Genomic DNA, 21,177 nt, shown 5'->3' with positions numbered 1-21,177 from the left:
CGACTCCACCGAGGCAGGACCCAGGGAGACGACTCCTAAACCTGGATTGAGCTAACGATCTAACCTCTAGGTTAGACCAGGGCCAACATTTACTTCCCCGACCGACGGTAGGCATGGTCAGACAAACCTCGTCTCGAAAAATGCCACCGGAACCGTCTGGGATCAAACCCATGCTGACTGAATGAGAAGCAACCACGTTTACACCTACACCACGGGTCCTGGCAAACTTCAGACGAAAATCTTAATTTTTAACTTTAATAAAGCTACTGAGTGTACTACACAGTGTATGAGTGGTGGTGCCTCGCGAGCGACATGCTCTCAAATTACAGCAATAACGACTGTCGGAACGCCACCATCGTTGTCCTCCCAAACGATGATCCTTTATTCGAGAAAATAACAGTTTTTGCACTTTTATGTTGCTCTTATCAGACCATAGCAATCTTATTCTCCGTAGTAACAACACTTTCGAGCGATGTTGGGAGGGGTGGTGGAGGTCACTTTTGCGGAAGCATCAAATATTTACAACCATTTTCACCATAAAGCGTGCTGCTTTTCTAAAATGCTTTTATAAATTGTCCTCTCACGATCACTTAAAATTTCCCATTCGCTAATGGGTTTTCCAATTTATATGCTTACAACATCGCGAAAGTGTGCAGCCGACAGTGGTGGCCTTCCACTGCTAGTAGAGAGCGCACAGTGCGAGGTTGTTTGACTTCTTTTTTGCTTAGTTAGCCATCCAACATGTGCAACGTTTACAATTCCAGTAGCGTTACTAGACGTGGCGGTTAAATGTTTGATGGGTCATTACTCCTCAATCGTACTTTTAATCAGCAGAAGTTCAAATTTGGTGGCACTTCACTTAATTATTTTAAAACAAGCAAAAATTCCAGTTTTTAAGTAAGAAACTGTGCCAATTTGAGCCCAATCGGTTAAGGTTTTAAGGGTCGTCATACACCGTTTAAATTGCTAATAAATCCTCAAGGTTAAAATGGATCATTTTGAGGTCATCGACTAAGTTTTTCATAATAAAATTTTACAAATGAATCTCACTCTTGATAAATAATGATCAATACATTCAACGCCCCCTTTAGGCAAAATAAAAAAAAACTTTTTTCCATACATTTTTGCGATTTTTGCCTTCCTCACCTTACTGAGGAAAGGCTATAAAATCATTCTAAAACGAAATTATTAATTTGTCCTCGTAGACCCACCTTTATGTATACTAGAGTGCCCAGAATATGGGATTTTTTCAAAACCTCGCTCCACAAGCTGATTATTGTTCCTTGAGCTATTTAGGACTCTGGGCCAAATATGAGCAAAATTGGTCAACATTTACCCATTGATACTCAGGGGTGAAGTTTGTATGGGAAAAATCGAAAAAATGTATGAAAAGAACAACTTTCGTATTGTTTGGTCTGCTATTTCCATCCAAATATTCTCAAAAGTGAAAATCTCATTGGAAATTTAAAGCTCTACAACTTTGTAGAACATACCAAAGTTGTAAAACTCGAACCTGAAAAGTTATTAGCGATTTAAAAATGTCATTTTTGTATGAAAAACATTTTTTTCACCAACTTCAAGCTCGGGTATGAATGGGTTAATCTCAACCAATTTCGCTCAAAATTGACACCGATGCTTAAAACAACTCAAAAACCGTTTTCCGCTTGTGGAGCAGGGGGTCATTTTTTCTGGGCACCCTAATGTATACTTATCGACTCAGATCACATTCTGAGCAAATGTCTGTGTGTGTGGTGGGATGTTGATCAAAAAAAATTTGCACTGGATTATCTCGGCACTGGCTGAACCGATTTGGACCGTATTGGTCTCATTCGATCCGTCTTGGGGTCCCATAAGTCGCTATTGAAAATTATAAAGTTTAGTAAAGTACTTCAAAAGTTGTCATGTTATACATTTTTAGAAAGGTATTCGAAAGACCTTTCCAACAAGTTCAAAAGTTTGAAGATCTGACAACCCTATCAAAAGTTATGCGCACTTAAGTGTTAGTTATGCACTTTTTAGAGACCGGATCTCATAAATTTCGATGAAAACGTTGTCCGGATCTATCATGCGACCTGTCGATGGATTGGTGATCAAAAAACTTTCCAACGAGCTCAAAAGATTGAAGATCTGACAACCCTATCAAAAGTTATAAGCACATAAGTGCCCTGAATTATGAAGATCTGACTACCCAATCTGATGGTATGAATAATGAATCAAGTTGATAGAACACTGAAAGGTCCGCCCTTGTGTATCTATTTTAGATAGCATTGCCCTCTAAATGTGAGGAAGGTAACAACCACCTAAGGGTAGATTAAGTATCGTTTTCCATACATAATTCAACGATCAATAGATCAAGACTTAAGACTTAACCGATCTGGCTCTAAATTGATACAGTTTCTTATTTTTATCTGAACAAATGAGTCCGGTATGTATTCTTAGATTTTCCAAAATTTCCAATTATTCTTGTCGCCCTAAGCAACACCTCCTTTTGGCACCACCCTAAAGTTTCACCTTTTTCGATAAAATTGTAAAAAAAAACTCATTTTTAAAACTGCTCTATCTAGAGAGCCACAAATCGTCGAAGGTTGATCCAGGACTACTAGGTCAATAACATTTTATGTTATTTGTAACAGGATTTGTTATTGTTATTGTAATAACAGATAGAAAATAAAATGCAGTCATTATTTCCCTTGGATATATCAATCAACAAACAGTCTATCCCACTTGCTCAAGTGACAGTTCATGGGATAGGCTGCTTGTTTACATCCAAGGTTTCACCCTATTGAAATTTTACTACTGATTTTATCAATTAATGTTTGACACTTATTGGATTGACGAATCCGCTCTGTGACCAAATTCATCGCATCTTTTTCAGTTTTTAAACATCACTTCTATTGCATTGTGCTAAAAAAAGTAAGGAAACTATTTGTTTTTGAAATAGTTTAAACCACTTAAATGGAAAGTGCAAAAATGCAATACAAAACAAACCCACGACGCCCTTGCATCATTGGCTGTAAGTTGGTGGCAACCTCTTAGGGCCAACCTAAAAGAAGTCGCACGTCTTGTAGGTTACGTTTTGAGAATTTTCTGAGCTGGTTAGGACTATGATTCTAGCTGAGTTTAATCTGTGCACAGTTAAAAATTGATGCATATTTTGTGATTTTACCAACACTTCATTTTGAAGTGAGTGAAAAAATAAAATTGATGAATGCTTCCAGAAAATTTCAAATTTTAAATTTAAACAGTGTCACCATTGTTGCAGTGGCGGGTGTGCGGTAGAGTCGAGGCGAAAAATTATTTTCTCCACTTCATGTAAAAGCAAATGCTGTAGGAGTAGCAGCAGCAGCAGCAGGCAGCAGAGCGAAATGGAATTGTAAATTCAATTTATTCAATGCAGTTTAAACTGATTGCATGGAAAGAGGAAAATGTGCTGCTTGCCAAACAGTTTTCCATTCACTGCCGGGTGTAACGAGTAACTGCAAATGTGCAATTATTATACCGGAGGAAAACGAAAAAAGAGCAACGAGCCGTACTTTGAGCAGAGTTAAGCCAGTAATTTATGGTTAAATGGGGCTTTATTGAAAAATTAAGCTTGCAGCTCAAAATTTATCACAGCTCAGCTGCCATGCGTAAAATTTGGGAAAGTTTCGAAACAAAAAAGCTAACTGATTCGACCAGAAACTGATTTAATCAACCAAGAAGAGAGAGTAGGCATCACTAAATGTACCCCCCCGCAACATCCGGTTTCGGTGAACGGTTTGTTTGCGTACCAGAACGCCCGGTTCAAAGAGCAGCACTAAAGTGGTCGTGAATGTTTTTATGGCACATCGTTGAGGCTACTTTCAACCTTCAACCTACGACGGACGTAACAGGAGCCCCCAATCAAGTCGACGCCCCCAACGATAGTGACGCCTTCTTGTGCAGGACGAGGACGCCTGTCAATTCTGTTGCCACTTTACGGCTTATTAACTCTAATCTGAATCAACATTCATCATGGCACTTTAGTGGGTGAATTGATATGGTATATTAGAGCGTGGGCCGTGGAAAAATCAACTAAGCACAAATTACTGCTAGCAAACTGGAGTCACTCACTGTGATTTGTTTGATGATTGCGCAAAGTGTTTGAAATGTTCTGCAAGTTTAAAAAATCAAAAATCAAATTATTCGCTCTACAGCATTGCCTTGGCGTTCTCGATTGCGAGATTCCTACTCGAAACTAGGTGTTCGAAGGTTTGATTGTTGAGGCAATTGCAACCTCTTACACCTTAGCTTCCATCCCGGGATTCGAACTGACGACCTTTGGATTGTTAGTCCAACTCCCTACCAGTGACTCCACCGAGGCAGGACCCAGGGAGACGACACCTACACCTGGACAGAGCTAACGACCCAACCACTAGGTTAGACCGGGGCCAACATTTACTTCCCCGTCCGACGGAAGGCGTGATCAGACAAATCTCGTCTAGAAAAATGCCACCGTGACCTTCTGGGATCGAACCCAGGCCGACTGGTTGAGAGGCAATCACGCTTACCCCAACACAACGGGTAAAAAAATATTTTTCAAATTCAAAATAGTTTGGATATGCTTTAAATTTTGGTACTGAAAAATAAAGAAACAGGAAATTTAAATTACAAGCCATGGATTCAAATGGGCAACAATGAGATACTTTGATTTTTCTTCATTAAACTTTTCAAAATCTATGTAAATCTTTCAAAACATGAGTTGAAAATTTTGTTTGTTGAGTTAACTTCATTTAACCAAAAATTAAAAGTTATTTGGTATAAATATATGAATTTAAAAAAAAAAATCAATACTTTTAAGGATAACTTTTGTTAATTAAAGTTTCGTATTGGCAAAATTGCTTAAAAATGTTCATGGCAAGTCATCTGCAAAGGAACAAACCAAAACCATGATGTTTAACTTGAAAAGTATTGGTTTTTGTAGAGTGTCTCTTTGTTCCTGCCAAGTGCGTCTACAATGCTGGAGTTTTTTTTAAAGTCCAATAAACCAAATTTCCAGTTTTTGATTTTCTGGGTGTTTTTGAAACCACCGTGAGCCAGGGGTATTAAAAACACCCAAAAAGCAAAAACTAAAAATTTGGTTTATTAGACCTTTTCAAAAAAAAAAAAAAAACTCCAGGATGAGACAGTTGAATAACTTTGGCTGCAGAGGGCGGATCGATTTCATATTTTGCTGTAAAAAATACAAAAATCGTTGAAAGTTAAACTGAAATTTCACAAAGTAAAATCAAAGGCTTGGTTACACTTCTTTAGTTCACCATTTTTTATACAAGAGAAATCGTTTATACAAAGACGTTTTCAGCTGTAATTCTAGAGTTTTTTTCAAGGTCTTATAATCATTTGGCCTTATAAGACATTTCTTTTTAAATCAAGACTTGAGTTATATAAAGCTCAGTAAGAAGTGATTGGAAGTCTGTTTCCATTAAAAATGATGAAGTTTTTAAATAAAATACAGCTCCTGTTTTATTTGAGCCGTTTTTGAATGGGGTCGACATAAATTGGAAAAAAAAACATTTACGGAGGCCTGACGAAATTTTTAACCCATTTGATGCAAAACTTTAAAAAAAACTCCCTCAATTTTTTTAAGAAACGAAACCGAGGAAAAAATTGTTGACATAATACAAAAAATCTGATTTTTGAAAGCTGTCGATCTGGTAATAAGGCCGTTGCAATTATTTTCAAAGTTTATGGGGCCCCCCTTCAAAGTTGGCCTGAATAATCAGGGGGAAAAACATGTGAAGGTGTCGTGTTTTTCATTTCATTTTAATATGAATTTCATTTGAGTTTACTACTTCGCAGGTTGAATTTTTTTATGTGATTTTCACATGACATTCGCATGCTAAGTCGTATGGGGCGGATTCATGTGGGAAACATGTGATATTGCTATGTCGGTTTCTTTCAGTGTAGTCGTTTTTCCATCTGTTCATCCACTCAAAATAGTTTTCACCACAATGTTGCATGAAAATATATGCGATTATTTTCCATAACGATGTTCATGCCAAATCTACGTGAATTTCAGGAGGCTAGGCTTGATCCTTTTTCTAACACACCAATACAGTCATGAACCACATCACATGAATTTCACGACAATGTTGCGGTCAGTTCACGTGGCCTTTACCTTCTCGAAATGTTATATCCGCATTATTCTCCAGTGTTTTTTTTAAATACAGGGGGGTTGGGGGTGGGTTTTGTTCTCCTTTTGTGAGTTCTGTGATTTGTTAATAAAGAAAAATTTGATATTATTTTATCCTTTTATTTTCAAATTTTCATAAATCACATCACATTTTCCTTACTACATCACACCACAAAAAAAAAACACACAGCACAGACATCAGCACACACACGCAAAAATGGTCCAGGTTTGGGGCTAATCGCTAGTAGCTTGCGGACAGCTGGGCGGCCTACCCTTTTACCGACGGTTGTCGGTTTTATACCGGAATCTCGATTGCAAACAATGGCCACGGCCACGAACAGTATACCGGCCGATACTTCCATCACCTTCTTCGCAGCCTGCTTGACTCCCTTGGAGACCGGTCCCGCTGGGCCTTGCGCACCTCTTGCCTAATGCTACACTTGGCCATTGTGGTGGAGGCTCCGATTAGGCGTGCTGGACGTTCTGGATCCGTGGTCTAGAAAATAAGAACATAAAAATTTAAGGCAATGATCTTGGCTAAATACGATAAAATAATGCGCATTATACTTACTTTGCACGTATCGATTTCAAAGATCAATACTATTTCTGTTCCGGTGACCGATGGCAGAAACTATGTTTAGTCGATGAGAAGCAGCAGCAAACTGAATGGCGATTGCCCACAGCCTTGCACGCCTGGCTCAAAATTTTCAGACAGGAAAATCACGCAACTTTTCAACTCTGCTCATCGTCGTCACTTTTCACCACAATGTTGCATGAAATGGTCAGTGGATATTTTCCATACCACTTTACTTGCGCATGTTACATGAATTTCATGCAAACCCAAATCAGCTGACCCGCAAGCCACGCCTCTAAATTTTCAGGCATGAATTTCACGTGGTATTTTGTTGTGTGAGTGTAAGCTGCGTGGAAATCAAGCAGAGTTGACATGAATGTAATGTGACTGTTGCATGACTCATGCAAAACGTTGTTTTCAATCGAAAACTGGTTGCCACCGGAATTTTCATGCAACTCTGTGGTGAAAGGTTTTTTGAGTGTCTGTGACCTGCCCTCAACGCGGCGACGCTTCAAATGTTCGCCGCGTCGCTTCGTTCTTATTTCTGTCTCACTCTCGCTGCTCCTCTCTTTCTCACTGGTTCCAAACTTTTTGTACCGAACTCTTTCGGAAAGTGTGTGTGCCGTCGCGTTCGTTTATCCCGGAGGCTTTTTGGCCATAATTTCGTAACGGAAGTGCGTTTAATTATCTATTTGTGAAATCCAATTTTTCCCCGCGAGCATAGAGTGTCTCAAGTGTTGTGTGATTTGTGCGTGTGAATCCCGGCCAACCGTCAGCGACATTTCCGTTGTCCGAGGTAAGTGTCCGCAGCGGCGACATGGCCCGCGATTGAGCGTTGTATTTTTTATGTAAATTACAAAATCAAACAAACATTTCCCGGCCAATTTCTTCCTGCCTTTTTTTTGGCTTGCTTTTTTTTGAATAAAATCTCTCCTCTAATTGGCACAAAGCACAATTAAAACAGGTTAAAGTATCTGGATGTAACAGCACCTTCCATTTCAATAAGGACTGTGTTACAGATATGAGACTGCTTAATATCAGTAAAAATGGGTAACACGCGACCTTCAAGATAACTCCTGATGGTTACAAGCAAACCCCAAATTATAAAAAAAATCGTATTTTTCGTTAATTTCTTGTTTTTTAACACAAAAATCGAGTTCTGCGACCCCATTTCAGTAAAAATTGTTATAGTTTATGGTGGTTCGATTATCCGAAAATTTTGATTATCCGAAGTGAATTTTTTTTCGATTAAAAGTACGTTTTTTCGTAATTCTGAGTACGCCAACAAATCGGGCGTCAAATTTCAGATAAAAGTCTCTTTGACATCAATTTTCCACATCATCACCATTTCAGGCTGCAAATTGCTGAAAAAAAACACGTCTTTTTTCGAATGTTCAAAAATGGAAGGAGTCGTGCCGCCCCTCCGTCAAGAGATATCGAAAAATGGAGATCGTATCCGTGATCAAAGACAAAAGTAACAAAGCTCCACGGTACAACGGCTGTTGGTGGAGGATTACCCATAATGAAAAGTATTGATTTTCGATACAAGGACTGAAAACATTTATTTGAATGCTGAAAAGTAGAACTTTCCAGCCCTTGTTTTTATGTCGATATTTTTATTTTTTTATTTCAAAATTCCGAATGGCCTCGCCAGTCATAAAGTTTTGGCATCCTTGCCTAGATTTATAAATAAAAAATGACTTTCCTAAATAAAAAATAAGACCTCGTCACAATTTTCAGCAATTTTCCACATCAGTGATGGTATATAGGTGATATTTGGCTTTATTGAAAAGGTTTTAATCGAACAAATACCCAGAGCTTTAATCTCATTGATCTTTTATTATGCCACCGATAGGTAAAGGTTTTTTTTGTTTCTACAATAAACACCACGTGAATGTGATCAGAGCTTACTGATCTCTAAACAACGCCTAAAACCAACCAACCAACCAGCTGAATCCTGTTGTAAAACAAAGCCTTTTGCTTTCTATTTTCATGTTCAGGTTGTTCCTGCAGTCACCAGCTAATCCAGATTTACTGTACATCATATTTTTCTGCCACACACAACTAACTGTGACACTGCTGTTGGGATTAATATTTGGTAGCAAGGTGAGTACGCCATTCGTAAAACAAGAGAAGGGATTAAATTACTTTTTGCAGAATTGCATGCTTTTTGATACAAAATTCTGTATAACTAATACAATTTAATGTAGGTAAATGCGACAATTCAACATGTTCCTCTAAACTTTTGACTCTAATTTCTTAAATCATAAAGGTTTGTAATAAAATGACAGTTCATACTATGATTGTTATTCTTTGTTTATTACATTAAGGGGACTTGAGTTATTTACAATACTAGACAGTTAGGTAAATCTACCTGAAATAGTTTTTATTTGACATAACTTGAATTGATTTTATACTTTGTTGTCAGGTTTTACGTTTAACTGAACGAATAATCATTTCGACGTCGTCGTGCTATCTTGTCGCACCCGCCATTTTGACGTTCCGAGAAAAACGCGTTTTAATGTTTGACCTTGAATATTCAAAAACGAGAGCACGCAATGTAAACAATAACAAACACGTTTTGTTTGGCTCACCATTCTGTGCATTGTCCCAAAGTTTGGTTGAAGTTGGTTGCTGGAGTCCCGAGTTATAATTACAAATGTTTACGGTAGTCTAGCTTGTACGTGCGACAAACGCATCCTGACTTTCCTGGCCTGAAATCCCTTTGGCCTTTTGTCTCACTTATATCAATTTTCATGGAGTGACAAGATAGCACTACAAGATTGAAACTACTTTCATATGTAAAGTGACAAAAATGCACGGAGTTTTTTCGGTTTTTGTTGAATATCTCAGGATTGAAATCGAATTTTGGGGATCTGTGAAGGTCAAAAGGTGAGGCATTGTAAGCTGCACAAAATGGCGTTCTTAACTCAATTTGGCCCAAAATGCACGTACGACAAGTTAGCACGATGGCGACGATTTCAAAAGAAAAACAAAGCCACTCAAAGCAAAAACAACGCACTTTGCACTTATCAACGCTCAATCGAGCAAAAATCTTTTTGAAAGCATTTCACAAAAATGCTTCGGTTTATGGTCATAAAAATCCTTCAAACACCCAAACGTTGAATGTAGCTTATATTTCAAAGCCGTACTCTAATCGTGATTGGATGTGACGGAAGACAAAAAAAACTCTCGAAACAGGGCTCCAGGTGGCATAATTTATCCTTTTTTTTTCATTTTAATGTTCCAAGAATGGCCAGCTGACGGTGATGATGTTTTCGAAGCTGATTCGTTTTTGTTTCACGAAATGTTGGCGGCTCCAGAAAAACAAGAAAAAATGTATAAAACAAAAAAAAGAATAATGTTATTTTTGGTTCTTGTTGATGCACAGTCAACGAACGTCAAAATTTTATCACGGTTGTCATTATTTAGAGTCGTCACGGCTGAAAAGGGTAAAAAATGTCCTATTTTCATAACGGCCACACCACGTGGGTTGTGGAGGGGAAGGCCACTCGAGATTTAACGTCATTCCGGTTGAAAGCGTTTTTGGTCTTATTTCGGGCAAACAAATGGGTCATCAGCCACATGTTGAACAATGAGTTTTGTTTTTTAATGGCGGTTCGCTCATCTGGCCGGGAGTGTTGTTTACGATGTGGCACGTTGTAACTTTTCGTTGCCAAATGAGACATCGGGGAACTTTTGAATGCATAACGATCGTGATAATCGTGCTTTTGTGAGAATTTGGGATGGAATCCTTTTTTTCCTGACCTTCTATGCTGAAATAAACAAGATATTATGAGATTACATCAAATTTCATAAAATTGGGATTCTACGGCATATAACAACAAAGTGATAATCTTTGGAAAATAATTCCACAAAGTATACTCAAAACATGAGATTTACAGAGTTAGTATGACCTGAAGTTACAAAGTAAAACAGCATGGTGTTTGACTATCACTTTTATGATGTTGTCTTTACCAATCGCTATAGAATTTTAAAAGATGTTATGGTGGCTCAAACTCAACAAAAAAAAACGTTTATTTTATAATATTCTTGAAGTATCAGAAAATCTTTCAAATATGCTGATACCAACTCAGGACCCTCTTCCTCCCCACAAACTTGGACGTAATTATTGAATGGCACTCGAATCCTCTGAATCAAGTAACATTTAAAAACGATTGAAACCCATTGCATCTCCTAGTAGCAACCGGGCACCCTAGGCTATAAATAGAACAAACAATATCCTTTGCACATTGTGCATTCAGCTGTGGCATGCAGGTGGTGCAATACAGTGAACATTTTATTCAATTGTCATGTTTGCGCACGGTTGGTTGGAATCGGGAGGACCTTACAGCTGTACCGGAACCAGAAATATATCTCCGGTACACTCGGCAAAATGTAAATTCCACTGCTTTTGCTGGTAGCCTACGAATATCCTAGGAAACTTACCACATAAACATCCTTTGGTGTAGAATAAAAAAAACAGAACAAAAACAAAACCTAATATATGTTTTCACAAATCCAGCGTGCCGTTTTTCTCACTATTTCGGCTTTCTACCCCAACTTGTATCATAGACAAACATACGTTAATCATTGATCAACTTTATTAAAAGAAGTAATTGATACCCCTCACTACAGCATTCAAGTTGTGAAGAGTTTAAGTAACAGTCAAACGCGTTTAAATTAGCCATGGTGGATTTCTTATCATTTGAATTGACCGTTAAATTTTTGATCGATGGATTTTGAAATAGATTTATGTCTGTTTGTCTGTGCTTGTATTGTTTCGCACAGTTTCATCCGGCTTTTTTCTTTTCTCTTTCCATGTATCGCCATTTCGCCACGTACGCCTCCCTCTCACCCTACCCAACGAATAGGTTTACCTCGTTTTCCGAGGTGGTGGCAAGCACCAGGACGATTCGACAGGACTCGGCATCAAACCATCTGGCGCAAAATTCATTAGCCGCACCCACAACCGAGGGTTTGCGAACGCGAGCAGCGTCACCACGTCCACGGCACAACTTGGCGGAAATATCGGTAAGTGACTTCCTTTCCCCCCCGCCCACTTTACGAGTACAAACATATCGTCACACGAGTGCGATATTGTCACATGTTGATTTAAGATCAACTTATTGTACACCTCAAAATCTTCTACAACTAATCAAAACTTATGTTCTCGTTAAGTAGTCGTGATCGTGCTATCATGTTGTAATTTTACGTTTAAGTGCATTTAACGGAATTTGGTCGGATATTGTTCCTGGAGTACCAGTTTCAAAAATTAATAATAATAATAATAAATAAACGTAACAGTTGTTTCGGTGGTTTTTCTTTTGTTTCATTTGCTTTTTTCGTAATTGCGTTTTTAACTTGATTTTGTCGAAAGAGCTAAACTTGTATAAACATGATCACATCAAAGTCAAACTTTTATGCAACATAAGACGCCCGATTTGATGGCATACTCTAAATTTCGAAAAAAACGCATTTTTCGTCAAATATTGTGGGGCAAAGGTGCGCACTATGCGAGGCTAAGTGAATTTTTAAGTTAAATTGTGTGTAAAAGTTAACTTTTCATCAAGTTTTCGATTGAGGGTTTTTTTTTACCCCAAATGAAGATAATTTTATGGTATAGTTACTTATTAAATTTAAGTGGTACTTTTGTAACTAAAGTTTAATTTTTAGAGTTTAAAACCTTACTATTTTCGCATAAGTTTTGGTTTTTGGTCCGATTTTGATAGAAATACTATTTTTTAGTGATTTTGAATCAATACCATCAGAAATAAAAGTTACTCAATGTGTTTGATTTTTTGATACAAAAATGTATGGAAATTTTATCGGCACCTTTGCCCCGCCAATTTTTTTGGAAAAAATATGGCAAAAAAATAAGAAGAAGAGGAATTTCAAAAATTCTTTAAGCGTTAGAAAGGTAATTGGCAAGGCTAAATGCTAGTTAAAAGATTTAAATGATTTCGTTAACCAGTAGTTTTGCAAACCATATTTTGTAAATTTTAAATATGAGATAAAAATGGCTCAAAGTGGAATAATTGTAAAAAAATAATAATAATTTTGCCGTTGCATAGAAAAGAAATATCAGGGGATTATGTTATAAAAGTCCACCCCATAGCATCGTAGCTCGAAAGCCATCGAAATTTTCATGAGATTCACATTTTTTAAAAGTAAAATTACTCAACAATGAGGTAATATTCAACCAACCAAAATTTCAACCCTATAAAAAAATTCCTTACTAGGGGATACCTATCTTTGCATTCCCTGATATTTGATGCACTAGAATTTTGCTGATGCATTATATCTGTTTATTCGGCTAAGTTAATTGAAACAAAGCTAGATTGCTCTGCCGCTCTAATCTAGTCCATCCCATATGTAAAAAGTGAGGGCTGAGATAACGCTGTGAGAAGCCCAAAAAGTTTCACAATTTTTTCATTCTAAACCAACATTTTCTATATCATTTTTCAAACATTTTTTTTTTCAATATCAGTCTTGGAAAACACCATTAACGTTAATTTGATTTAAAAAATTTACAATTTGGAGGTAAACTTGTGGCATTTTCAACAAGAGACCGACTTGACTTTATTTGCCCATCAATAAAGGCAGGTTAGTCATGGTATCAACGTAGGCTTGCACATTTACTCCAGAAGTTCAACCTGGTTCAACTGTCCTTTCCAGGTTTGTTTTGGTAGTTTTCCAAATAAATAATGATCACCAACTGATAAAAAAACTAACTTAATCCACCTATGTGGTTGGAGCCTTCCTCACAACAATGGCTGTACACAAGTTTCATCTATTTTTTTATATCCGGCTTCCAAAAAGTACATCGATATCACTTAAGTGGCCATGTCTCGAGACAAGGTTGCCAGATCTTCAATGTTTTGGACTCGTTGGAAAGGTCTTTTGATAACCTAACCAACAATGGGTCGGATGATGGACCCGGACATAGTTTACATACAGTTAAGTGAGATCCAAATATATGTGAAAACACATTTTTATACATGACTTTTGAACTACTTATCGAAACTTCAATCTGTATAAAACTCGATCTATGGGACCCTAAACCAAGTCGAATGCAACAAGTTCGGGTCAAATCGGTTCAGCTAGTGCCGAGAAACATGAGCTAGTTTGTTGGTCACATACATACATACACACACACATACACACAGACATTTGTTCAGTTTTCGATTCTGAGTCGATATGTATACATGAAGGTGGGTCTACGACGTTTTTATACGAAGTTCATTCTTAGAGCAGGATTATAGCCTTACCTCAGTAAGGAAGGCAAAAATGTATTTCAGATTTTGATAGGATTCCTAGATATCTAAATAAGACCATCAACGACACCAGAGATTGCCTTTAACATTAATCCCTTCCCTACTAACCCCGAGTAGGCCGCGGGTAATCGGCTCCCCTCCCACTAACATTTACACACAAGATCCTCTATAATTATTAAGTCAAATGTAATTACAAAAGCCGACTCGGTCCTAACCAGGTCCCAGTACCGAAAAGGACCTAATAAAAATAATTTTATAAAAAAAACGACACCAGAGATTGTTAAAATACTACAGAGGCGAATTACATATGAATGCAAATCTCAACTGATAAACCCTTGAAATTAATTCAAAAAAAAAAATAACTCAGCATATCGGAGGTGATTTTTTTTCAGAACCAGGATCAAACCTCTTTAATCAAGACAAAATAGGTACATACCTAATTGCATGGTATATTAGACATAACGGTATGCATTTTTTTCCATCCAAACATAACATAATAATGATATTTTTAAGAATTAAGTATTCTTAAAGGCCAATTCATTAGAATTGATACAATTTTGCATTCACTCAAACGATTTGCGAGACATTTCTATTTGAGGAACTGACCTGCTCTTATTTTGCATATGGGACAGCACGAAAGTTATATTTATTTTGGAATTTTTGGAACAAACATTATTTTTTTTATTCAATAGGCTACAAAAACATGTAAAAACAAGACTTTTTTCATTTCATTTTTGACAAAGACACATATGGGACGGACTACATTGGAGCGGCAGTGCTGGAGTTACTAGATAATGTAAAAGCATTTTGAGAAGAAAATCTATGCAGCTGATGTCGTTTGACCTGGTCGCAGGCCAGTCGGCTTTGGATGGAATGTTTGCCAAGCAGTGCATTAATTAAATTTGTATTTGCGTTTTTCTGGACGTTACTGGATCGCCGTATTTCATCAAAATGCAATCATAGAAACCAGTTTACATTTCATTAGGGTCAGCTTTAGAGAGAATAGTTAATTGCTGATTCTGCCAGAAATCTGGATTGCGTTCCCAGTTCAAACCCGAAAGCATAGTGCACCTTTTCCGTGTCTTGTCGAAACGGTTCAGTTTATTTAGTTTAGTTTGAAAACATTAACATCACCATTTCACCTATCCAATTTGGCATATCTTTTCCATCTCTTTCAGTGAACGAAGGTCGCTTGACGGAAGAGGAAGCCACGGAAGAGATCAAGCAGCTGTACAACCAGCTTCAGCAGCTGTACGATCGGATACCGCAGCGGGGGACGGCCATAGCGACGCTGGCTGCCCTGATGGAGACCTGCAAGAATGTCTCGCTCAAGCCTCCCCCGACGGTAGTGCCCAAGGCGATAATGCCCGCTCCGCAGGAGAACGGCCTTATCCGGGTGGACAAGAGCACCAACACTAACAGTATCCCGAACGGGAAATTCGGGAGCAACACCCGAATCACCATCACCGATGACTCTGACCACCACCTCAACAACAACCATCGTTCGATAGATAATAGTAGCAACTTTAATCTGGACAGTCTCCAGCTGAAGTGCATGTGCAGTGAGGAGGAAGTTCTGGACGGGGAGCCAAAATGTGAGTGCCACAAGGGAGGTGCGGCCGAGGTGCCCTCCTGTACCAATACCGTTAGAAGTAGTTGTAAGTCTAGTGTTTGCTGTGATAGTGGACGGCGAGAGCTACAGCAGGAGGAGCCGGGCGGGGAGCGGTCCAAATCGTTACTGGTGAAGCGAAACTCGGAACTGATGTTGAACAGTAGCAGTACTGCCGTTTTACGGCGATATGATGTATACGCCATTGAGGTGATTTTGCCGTAGACACGATTTTCTGTTTTTGTTCATTTTTTCTATTTAAAATGATTAATTTAAGGTCTGCTCTGTAGAAACTGTTAAAAAGTACAATAAAAATGTGGCCCCTACAAAATTTCTTGTTTTCCTATTCTCTACGATTTTAAACCACACACATCATTTGGCCGAAAAAATAGCAATAAAAAATCACTACTTTTTCTGCCCAATGGTGTATGTATACATTGCTCGATCAAAGCTGGCTTTATTATTTGTGCCAGTTATTTTGATAGCTGTGCGGATCCCGTAATGCATTGTCCACGTGGATACTTTAAGGGGGGGAGGGTATTAGGGAGCGTTCTTTTATTACGTAACGCAGTTTGGGGAGGGGGGGGATTCGGAGGCCGTGTTACGCTCCATACAAAATTTTTAAAATTTGTATGGAAATTTTGTTACGAGGGCGGGGTCTAAAATCCGATTTTTGCGTTACGTAATAAAATAACGCTCCCTTGGCGATTGTCTACGCTCCATAAACACATTTTTTGCATGAACAATTGTCCGCAAGAGAGGTGGGTGGGTCTAGAATTTTCAAAAAAGTGTCTACGTGGATGTGGATAAGGTGTCATCCATTAAGTACGTCACATTAAAATCAGCCAAAATTTACTCCACCCCCTTTGTCACGATTTCCCTATGCTTTTAACACACAACGTCACGCTTGCTCAAAACCCCCTCTTCCCTCTGAACGTGACGTACTTTATGGATGACGCCTAATGGACGTCCCCTTAAGAATCAAATCGAAATAATGTAATAAAATATTGCCCAGTCTTGATTTAGTCCCAAAACCTCAAATCAACATTCAAACAGTATTGAATTTGACTTCTATCAATTCTCAATGTATACATACATCATGATGAGTAAAATTGGCGTATACATCATAGTTTGTTTGCTTAATAAAATGGGCCCCAGAGCAATTTTTTGAAAAAATCTTTCGTCAGGAGGTAGCTTTTAAGATTCTTTATCAGACTGTGCAATAAAATTGAAAATGTCCAAAATGGCGTATACATCATATCGCCGTAAAACGGCAGAGTAGTAGTAGTTGTTGTCGGGACGGATCCGGTCGGAACGGTTCCGCCCGCCAACCGGTCAGCGGAGGAGCATCCTGTAGCAGTAAGTTTAGCGAATTGTGTCCGAAAAACTTTGAATCATGTGATAACCTGTTGCATCAACAGCAAAAACAAAGACAGAAACAAACTTCCTGTGGTGATAGCATAGATAATCATTCCAATCGGCGCCCGCTGCCGGGAGAAAGCGGTCTGGTGACGACGGCCTCCTCCCTCAGTGTGGACGAGAACAACTTCCGGAACGTCAATCTGGAAAACTTTAACAAGCTGTACGCCAGCCACAACAACAAGATAGATAGTCTGAAAGAAAATTTCCTAATGCGAACGGCGCTGACGACCGCGCTCCACAATCTGGAGAACGAAAATCGCTCGCGGGGCCATCGGAACACCCACGGTGAACCGTCCGCCGCCGCTTCTTCCTGCCAGTGCACCGTTCCGAACCCGTCGTGCAGTACCTGTGGACGGCCGTCCTCGTCGTCGGCGGCCACGGTACAGTCTGCCGGAAACAGTGCCAGCGAAAGTATCAGCAGTGCGGACGCGTCCTCGTCGGCAACGGCCACCGAAGCCAACGGCGGGTCCACGGGACGCGACCCGGCCAAAAAGAAAAAGTCGCCCGAGAAAAGGTTAGTTATCGATCTGAACGACCGGTCAAAGTACACCGAAGAAGTGTCCGTTTGAGATTACTAGAACCAGTAGATTGCGGATATATTTACAGCACTATTTTCAAGTCACTCGAATCGACAAAAAAGGACAACCTATAGTATTATTAATGATGATAAAAAAGCTAAACTAATTGGAAACACATCTATTCTATAAACTTTTTGATATTGACAGATGATCTTAAAGGTTTATACACAGTTAAACTATTGCAAAGATGATTTATATAACAATCAGAACAATCAAAATGCTTTAATTCTGTTTTTGTTCATTTTTAAGTTTTACTTATCCTATTTTTTACATGAATGCAACTAGCGAACAGTCACGGTGTCTGAAATATAGTTCAAGGCAATGACGGGGTATTTGAATGGTAACACTGAGTGGCTGCCATGATCGAATTTTCGGAGCAACCGTCAGTAAACGTACAATAAGTTGAAACGAACGAAGCCAAGCTCAGCACTCAAGCAGCAGCCCGCCACGAAGGATCGTGTTTTCGTTTTTCTGTCATTTTCATTCTATCATTTCGTTTTCTTACTTGTTTGATACCGGTTCAAATCCAAGCGAAACTTGTTCGGGGAAACCGTGGAGATTTCCCCTTATCCCCTTAAAAAAGGAAAACATCAAAAAATCCCGTCTTTCAAGTCCCTTTCCTTGTCTCTGGTGCACGGTGGAGATTGGAGCGGCCGGCAATGGATGGCTTTCGTGGTTGTCGGAATCTGGTTCAGGTTCTATTCCCAATTTGGCCGTAGCCAATTATACCATCACATGGTGAAATTCAGTCTGCAATCCGTTAAAATCGTCGTCTCCTAGCGAAGCGAAGTTTACTGGGAGGAAAAGAGAAGTTGTAACAGCGGGGTTTTATTGGCTTGATTGGCTTGAGGCTTGATTGAAGGACACAGTACAAATCCAAAAGTTACGGTAATTATAAACCAAAAATCGGTGCTACCATCACTTGACTAAAGAAGAAAAATAAAAATAAATTCGATTCTTTTCATTGCACGCCAGGTTATAATCGAAAAGGAAATAGCCCCATCAATTGTAATTCCGAGCACGGAGGTAAAAATGCCATTGACAGCACACACCGGTCGCAATATTCAAATTGTCAACCATTTTGGCCTCGCTTTCCCCTTAAACACACCACGCTGTCTCCGGCAATTGGTTGCAATCAAAACAAACTCTGATTAGGGTTTTTGAATAAATTAGACCCAAAAGCACAATTCGAATCAGGCTTACGCCCATTTGGAGACCTGACAAGCTCACGGTTATTTTTCGGATGCTCGGAAAAAAGTGAAAAACGTACCCGGCGTTATTTCCATGAAAGGAAAAAGTTAATCCACATTGCAATGCCTACGGAAAAGAGGCAGAAAAGTACTTCCTCCCGAAATTGTGGTGGAGGGGGGAGGTGTAATAAAAATCGATTTCCCGAGAATCGTAAAATGAAACAAAATAGCTTCACTTGGTGGCGGTTATGAAGCCGTACAGGGGGAATAAAGTGACGGGTTTCCCTCGCCTGTTTCACATTCACAGTCTGGAAGAAAAAACCCTTGGAGAACGATTCCGTGGCAAAGTGCCTCTCGGTAATAGCGTCAACCGTACGGAAATTTTCGAAGCAAGATAGAAGAAAATTTGTCGAATATTTCCTAGGCGATGGTACTTTCATGAAAGTCCTACGGCTGATTTGATACTTGAGCTACATGAGCCAGCTTTGTGAATAACGTCATGATTCGTACAGGTGCACCCCATTAAGCGCCACTTGTTGGCTCTTGCAGCCTTCACTTTGGTCACGTTTAACCGCAAGGATTGCCCTTCTTTCCGGCAATGACCGTGATTTTTTTTTTTCATTTAACTCGGATTTGTGGTGAACTGAGCGTGATCTGCCGGGTACAGTAGCAGCGGCAGACAAGATTTCGCAGCTGAGATTAAAATGTCTCAGAGCCCTATATTGGACTTACTTAGTACTGCTCCCATCAATTTAGGAATTTTGTCACGAAAGGGCTAAACCCACTACTTTCAAAGCTCTCCATTGTCACTGTAATTTTAAAATTGTTAGAATCATCCTAGTTCTGCCACATCGATCGGAAAGTGTATTAGTCCTAAGTTATGAACATTTTCCCTTGGTGAGCAATTCTCTACGAAATCGGTATTTTTTCTTCAATTTTATTTTTTGTATTTTTTTAATCCGACTGAAACATTTTTGGTGCCTTCGGTATGCCCAAAGAAGCCATTTTGCATCATTAGTTTGTCCATATAACTTTCCATACAAATTTGGCAGCTGTCCATACAAAAATGATTTGTGAAAATTTAAAAATCTGTATCTTTTGAAGGAATTTTTTCATCGATTTGGTGTCTTCGGCAAAGTTGTAGGTATGGGTACGGACTGCACTGGAAAAAAATGATGCACGGTAAAAAAATGTTGGTGAAGTTAAACCAAGACTAGCATTTCAAAAGGGTCAAACATTCAATATTACGTCCTTTTAAAATGTTAGTTTTGATTTAAAATTTTTGAAAATATTTTTTTCGAGAGGATCGAAAAATTTCACGGATGTTTCATATTTTAACATTGTAAATCGTATCATTGATTGCTGAGATATCGACATTAGAAAATGGTGGGTTGTTTGGGTGAGACTTAGATAACATCATTTTTCCTGTTTTTAAACACTTGCATGGAAATATCTCAGCAACTAAGGGTCGTATCAACAAAATTCAACAAAATATTTTCAAAAAAACTTCCTAAAAATTGATTTAACTTGAAAACGGTGCACTTTATCAAAAATTCCCTACAGTACTTTTTGATTGCAAATTTTATTTTACATCAAAAAATTAAGTTGAAAAATTTTTGCGACGAATATTTCAATTTTTTGAAAAAATCAGTATTGATTCAAAAATTTATAATCCAGTCAAACATTTTTTGTACAACCTGAAAATTTCTGAAAAGTTGGCATTTGATGTCCTCTAAAACATATCAAAAAATAAAAAAAAATAAAAATAGTATTTTTTTTTTGCAAATCAAGTTTTAGTGACAAAAATTTAAATAAAAATCACCAAATTTTTTTACCGTGTATCATTTTTTCCATTGCAGTCCGTACCCATACCTTTAACTTTGCCGAAGACACCAAATTGATGAAAAAATTCCTTGAAAAGATACAGATTTTTAATTTTCACAAATCATTTTTGTATGGACAGCTGCCAAATTTGTATGGAAAGTTACATGGACAAACTAATGATGCAAAATGGCTTCTTTGGGCATACCGAAGGCACCAAAAAAGTTTCAGTCGGATTAAAAAATACAAAAAAAAACAAATGACTGAAATCTGAGAGAAGTGCTCAGGTGAATTTGAATTTGCTTGTATGGTTTTGGTTCTGCTATGATCGAAAAAGCTTGCAATTTTGAAGATTGTTCAAAATGTTTTTTTTTAAAGTAAAAATCCCGAACATGTTTCAATATTGGAAATAATACAGAACCATTTTAAGCATTGTGGTTTGGTTGAGCGTTTTAGCAGAATGCATTATCGTCTCTTTGTATTCACATTTTAAGCAATTCTTATTCTGGCTAGAAAATCTATGAAAAACAGCCTTATTTTGAAACTGATGGACTG

General features: G+C 38.3%; 1 protein-coding gene and 1 long non-coding RNA gene across 2 annotated transcripts in view; one reads left to right on the top strand and one right to left on the bottom strand.

Annotated features, from left to right (window-relative positions):
• LOC6030808 overlaps window positions 1–19,817 on the top strand; it is a 219,733-nt gene extending 199,916 nt beyond the window's left edge. Inside the window, 4 exon segments of the mRNA XM_038260053.1 lie at window positions 8,726–8,831; window positions 11,600–11,759; window positions 15,181–15,779; window positions 16,889–19,817. Of these exon segments, the coding sequence (XP_038115981.1) occupies window positions 8,726–8,831; window positions 11,600–11,759; window positions 15,181–15,779; window positions 16,889–17,602 (1,579 nt within the window). The 3' untranslated portion in view covers window positions 17,603–19,817.
• Window positions 6,266–7,197, bottom strand: LOC119768810. Its single transcript, XR_005278233.1, has 2 exons — window positions 6,723–7,197; window positions 6,266–6,647 (listed from the first exon to the last, which is right to left on the bottom strand). It is a non-coding gene; the product is annotated as an uncharacterized LOC119768810 (long non-coding RNA).
• Window positions 19,818–21,177: the final 1,360 nt, after the last annotated feature.

Source organism: Culex quinquefasciatus, chromosome 3, assembly GCF_015732765.1.
Source record: "Culex quinquefasciatus strain JHB chromosome 3, VPISU_Cqui_1.0_pri_paternal, whole genome shotgun sequence".
NCBI lineage: Eukaryota > Metazoa > Arthropoda > Insecta > Diptera > Culicidae > Culex > Culex quinquefasciatus.
This window is presented reverse-complemented; position numbering and strand designations above follow the sequence as displayed.